The sequence below is a fragment of the Branchiostoma floridae genome, chromosome 15 (assembly GCF_000003815.2).
Source record: "Branchiostoma floridae strain S238N-H82 chromosome 15, Bfl_VNyyK, whole genome shotgun sequence".
Lineage (NCBI taxonomy): Eukaryota > Metazoa > Chordata > Leptocardii > Amphioxiformes > Branchiostomatidae > Branchiostoma > Branchiostoma floridae.
Genome location: NC_049993.1, coordinates 20091939 through 20098082, shown reverse-complemented (window position 1 = coordinate 20098082; position 6144 = coordinate 20091939). Strand labels below are relative to the sequence as shown.

General features: G+C 38.4%; 1 protein-coding gene across 1 annotated transcript in view; it reads left to right on the top strand.

Moving 5' to 3' along the window:
* Positions 1 to 3418: 3418 nt before the first annotated feature.
* LOC118431646 overlaps positions 3419 to 6144 on the top strand; it is a gene marked incomplete in the record, with an annotated part of 39552 nt that continues 36826 nt past the window's right edge. The window contains 2 exon segments of the mRNA XM_035842888.1: positions 3419 to 3581; positions 3678 to 3747. Of these exon segments, the coding sequence (XP_035698781.1) occupies positions 3564 to 3581; positions 3678 to 3747 (88 nt within the window).

The window sequence follows — 6144 nt, the reverse complement described above, 5'->3', positions numbered from 1 at the left end:
TTAACTTGTGTGGTGTCTGTGTGAAAGAAGAAGGAAAGAGGAAGGAAATGAATGGATTTTATGGATGAATGAAGAAATCAAGAAATGAATGAATGGTTTGACTAGATGAATGGGTATAATCTCCAAGCAGATTCGTTTGGACCATATGGTGGCCACTAGTCTTTCCTTTGAAAAAAAAAAAAAAGAATAAACTCTGCACAATTGGAGATCGAAAAAAGTCTCCTAGAGTTCCTAACGCCAGGATTTTAAGTTAACACTATGATAAGAAGTTTTTACATGGCAGGTACCGAAAATGACCCAGGGACAGCAATAGGTTTATATCTGAGTGATGAATAAATGAGTCTAATCCCCAAGCAGATGTATGGTGGTCACGTCTATATTTGTCTATACTTGATAGCCACTGGACTTTTTCTACCCAGTTAGGAAACTTAGCCTGATTAAATCTCGCTTATATCAGCCCGCCAAACATCCGCCGGCCCCCTAGCGGGGAGGAGCCAGTTACAGCCCTGGACAGTGGAGTTTGTGTTACACAGACTATTAGGAAACTTAGATGAAAAGAGCCAACTCTTCTACTTGGAGATTAGAAAAAGTCCCTTTAAGTTTATAATCTTAGAGCTTAGTCTTAGCATTAAAACCAGTACTATGTATACGACCCCTAGAGCTTTAGCACGTGTCCATAACCATAATAGCACAACAGTATGATGATGGCCAGCTGCCCCGATCTCTGTATGGTAAAAGGTAAAAATAAAATGTAGTCCCATATGCATAGCCTTTTGGGGCCGTGAAAATAAAGACTAAAACTCTGCACAATCGCAAGGAGATTGGACAAAAAGTCTCATGGATTCCTTAAAGTCAGACATCGACAATATAAGTCAGAAGTTTCTGCTTGGCAAGTGTCCAAAATAACTCAAGAATATAGCAAGGTGCTAAAACGTGAGACAGGAATGAATGTCAGTCTAATTTCCAAGCAGATAAAATAAGCCTATCAATAATTAATAAGCCTATGCATGCACAGACTTGCCTAGCAACCAGGAAAATGAGATAAACAAATCCGCTGGGCCCTTTGCCCAGCTGGGCAGAGTGTCTTCCTCCTCTTTTTGCATATTTGTTCATTAATTAAACCTGTCCCTCGTCTTTTGTATATCAATTCACAATTAAGATATAAAAACTCTCTCCAACAAGATTTCTCCAGTGTTACTGACAAAAGATGCCATATGACTGTCTGAAACGTCTGACCGTTTCCCAAATCATATCCAGTTGCTTGAATAACTGCTTTTTGGTGTATCTTATATTATTACCTAGTTGTCTAACATACATTCGCATACTTCCACCAGGTGTCATTATACCGCCACCTCAAAAAACGTTGTTATAGAGGCCTTCTCAAGGTTGTCTTCAACACCTAAATATATGAATTGTATCATATTAAGGATATTTAACATTCGGTGTTCAAGACAATCATGACAAGGCCTCTTTACTAACGTCTTTTTGAGGTGGTGGTATAATGACACATAGTGGAATTATGATAGTCGATGTTAACCTCCATTGACTGAGATTGCTGTAATATGTTCAACCCTGCTGTCCTCTAGAATTTGTCCTCTATCCAGCGAGGATCTAGGAAAGGAATTAGGAAAACATTCACTCTTCCACTTGGAGAAAAGATAAGTTTCTCGAAAGCTTATCTGCTATAATATTTTGTTTCCTAAGGAAATCAACCGAATGGTATTGTACGTCAACGAACAATCAATACAACGTTAATTTTCAAATAAAACGTCATAACTCTGTGACCCTTCACTCTTTATGTCAATAGCCAGGATTTATGAAATCACGATATCGCAGTAAGTCAGTTAGCCTGGATGTCACTGTTTCCATGGCCTATACAGCCCAACTTCTCCGGCGGCTGTAGGGCCAACATGTACTCATGGACGTTCTACAGCAGGCCCTCTGTGTAAGAAACTGATAAACACGATAAGATGATATCGAGATATTAGTCAGTTGTCTAGATTATTTAGATGTGTTACTGTTAGTGAGGACCCCAGTGATCCAAAACTTAATCCATTTTTGCCTGTGGATGCGTGCTTGCCTGTAATGATATTTCTAGCCGTTCGGCGGCGCTTTTGAGTCATACTAGTAAGTGTCGTGGAGCCGTCACTGACAGACGGACGGTCCAAGACATGCAACTTGGCCTCAGTCAAGTGCACATTCAAGTAAAGGCACTTTCTAAACAAGTGCCTTTCAAAGACTCCGGGCGTTTCGATCAGATCATTTGATATAGTTGGGAAAGGGGTAAGTGGTTGGAGTAAAATTGGTGGACTGTATGACGATTATTTAACTGATGGAAATGTTGCTAAGGATCGTCATTTGTAAAGGCCATTTGAGGTCAAATTGATAACAACAAGGTCAACGTTAAATCTGACGCTATGAAACGTTACATACATACATATATACATAATCATACACTTGTTGAGTTGTAGCATTAACATAGTTTCGCTTGACGTTATATAATCTGTTATTTAATGTTCAACTAAAGCTTTGTTTTTGTTTTCTACCTTTAACTTTTTACTGTACGTGAACATAAGAAATGAAACTGTAACGTTATAAAAAGAAGCAGTGTGCGAAATTTTCCAACTGTACATTATGATTAATGTTTTATAATTAATGTTTTATGATTAATCAATCTTTATTAGATCATGAAAGCGTGTTAAATTTGTCATTGTTGATGTCAGGTGATTTATAGCCTTAAAAGCGTATTGAGACAACAGTAGAAACGTTTTCCAAACGAAAGATAGACAGAAATTTTGACAAATATCTGTATTCATATCCTTTGCGATTTTTATCCCACTTGTCAATTAAATACTTTAAATAATAATAAATCCACCTCAAACTTTTCTTATAAAATGGATTAAAAGTTAGTAAAAAAATTGTCATAAAAAGAGAGCACGGCCCTTTCCTCGTTTCTCGAGCGTGTTGATGCGTTCCTGCCTGTGTTTTTGCTCACAGATCGGGCGAAGTGTGTAGAAATTAATATCTTTATAATATTCGTTGTGATCTTTATTCAGAAGTCAATCTCGCATTTGAAATTTATGATACTTTGATAATAATAAGTCCATCGCAAATTTTATAAAACGGCTTTAAAGTTAGTAATAATTGTCAGAAAAAGAAACCTCCTCGAGTGTGTTGATGCGTTTCTGCCTGTGTTTTTGCGCACAGATCGGGTGGAGTGTGTGTGTTTAACACAACCACAACGTCATCAGGCCGGGGGAACTTGTCAATGGGGAGGTCAGGGGTCATTTCATTTGTAACCCGCTCACACTGCGGAGTGATACAACAATAAACCCAAAATATGTCAACACGATTAGTACACAAATTTCTATCAAAAATTAGATTTTTGCCATAATGTTAAGTATAAAGTAATGCTTACAGTATATATTAAGTTGTTTTAATGGAGAAATATTTGTGTTTTGTAAGAATTACTTTGTTCTGGCGGAGTAGTCCAGGTGTGTTGTGCGGCGCATGTGTAAATAGAGAGGGTTGTTTGAAAAGTGTGAAGGGAACATGGCGTAACTATGCGGATAACGCGACAGGTAAGGTACCAAAAACCTCCTCAAAACTACTCTTCCTTCGTATAATCTGTAAGACAAGGCAGGGACATGTCTTAAGTTGTTCCTTTCTTCTTCTAGATGCTGCGTTCGCGGGCGGGAATCTCGCCGAAGCTCGCGGAATGGCTGGACTTGTCGGATCTCGGCATAGGTGAGTTCTTGTGCCGTGTCTTGAACACCTGGACCGCTATCTTAGACACCGCAAACATCTTACCGTGTTTGTGTGGTCCTTATCGGTGTAATGGGCCATTCTGAGATAGCATGACGAGTCTGTTAGGACGATATGGCTGTCAAGTAGTCAACTAAATGGACAAGTTTACCAAACAACGTAACTTGAAGGTCGACCTTGGCGTTTTAAGAACGTGCTCAATACGGCAGAATAAAATAAGATTCAGTGCTAGTACGTGCTTCGCCCTTAAGACAGTTCACTAGTACTGTCTACGGGGAAGACATTTCACGACATGTGGAGGTTCATTTTGTACCTGAGATCTAAGACAGAACCCTGATTCCTTCTTAGAAACGGTGAAATTTCACGACGTCTGAAGAACTCTTACAAATCATAGTAACCTTATCACTCGCCGCGGGTCGCCTTTCATCAAACCGTTCAACATTTAATCGGTCTTTTGTTCCGAAACGTAAAGAATCTCTTGGGAACTTAGAGCGGGAAGGATGCCTCATTTATCATGCCTCATTTACAAACCGGGAATTCGGTTGTCAGAAGATTGTACAGAAAGAATGACGTATTCAGTAGACATTAGAACCTTTTAACATTAGAACCTTTTAATTAATATTAGCTGTCAAATGTCCAATTAGCTACATGATGTGAAGATTTAGTTCCAATAATAGCATTTTTTGTCTGGTGTCAAAAAAAATCTAACTACTGTACGATAAACCAAGGAGCTTTTATCCTTGGATAAACGGACAATCCAATTGCCTAAAAACTATGCAGAAACTAAAGAAGAATGTTTTTAGTATTATTCATTTATTGTGACCTTAATATCTGCTGTAAAATATTTGATTTGAAATGGTTTAGTTTCAACAATAGCATCCTTTTCTTGTCTGATATAAAAACAATCCAATTACTGTAAGTTAAACTGGGAATTCAACTATACAGAAATTAAATCATTTTAACTGTAGCCTGGTCTCCAGCCGTATTATAGCTCCCGAAGTTTCTTCTGTCCTCTTCGCAAGTATTTGCGAAGGGGACAGAAGAGACTCGGAAGCTATTCTAACTGGTGTTAGGGCCATTGTATTGGCTGTAAAATATTTCATTACTTACAATAACAATTTGTATGGAAATTTTAGTCCTAATAATAGAATGCTCCCAGATACTGTGTGACAAACCGGGAGTTCAACTGTGAAAAATTTAGATGTACAGAAAGAAAAATGTTTATAGTAGAAATATTTTTTATGTAGGCTGTAAAATCTTAGTTCAACAGTAGCGTGCTTCTTTTGTCTGGTCTCAAAAAAATCTCAGAATTAGAATTAGAGTGGTTCTTAACAAGAAAAGAAGAAAGGCTGGGGGAAACTTTCTTTCTTAAGACCCTTCCTGGGAGAGTGGACACCTGTTGGTTGCTAGGTAACCGCAGGTGAAGTGTCAGAATTGAGCACCTTGTGTTTACCTGGTCTGTACAGGTGTCTTTTGAAGTTTAGACAAACAGGATTTACCCAATGTGGAAAGTCAATATGAATAATACCGTAGCTTTTAGGTTTATTTATTTATTTATTGGTTTGGCTGCACCGAACACACAGCCAGGGCTGCCCAACTAGCCTGTGGCTATTACAAAGGGCTAGCCCTGCTGACAAACACATAAACACATAAACAATACAAATTAAAAAAAAAGAACATTAGGTTATAGGTTATAGTGAACTATAACCTATAACCTAATAAGCTTTTAGGTTATAGTGAACTATGGTGTATGGTAATCAATAATATTGAACGTAGCATTTGTATGATGTAGAGAGCTGATAGCAAAAGAGATGTAATTTAGATACAAGATACAATATGGAGAGAACTTTATTAAAGGCATTGTAGTGTTGCCAATGAATTAAAACCAATGTACAATCATATGAGAACATTTCTGATTATCAGCAAATATAACTAAAGCAGATACTCTATAACCTGAATGTACATCTAGCAGTGAGACAGACATCAGTCATTAATATGTATCTAAGTAAGCATATTTACAAACACACTTAAATAACTGACCATACTGATTAATGAGGCATGTCAGATCTGGAATACTAGCCTGAGTACGATTCCTCCGTAGTGACCGCTGGCTCACGACTTTCACTTACTAACCACGGATTAGCAAGCGAAAGTCTTGAGCCAGCGGTCACTACGGAGGATTAGCAAGCGAAAGTCTTGAGCCAGCGGTCACTACGGAGGATTAGCAAGTGAAAGTCTTGAGCCAGTGGTCACTACGGAGGATTAGCAAGTGAAAGTCTTGAGCCAGTGGTCACTACGGAGGATTAGCAAGCGAAAGTCATGAGCCAGCGGTCACTACGGAGGATTAGCAAGCGAAAGTCAGAGCCAGCGGTCACTACG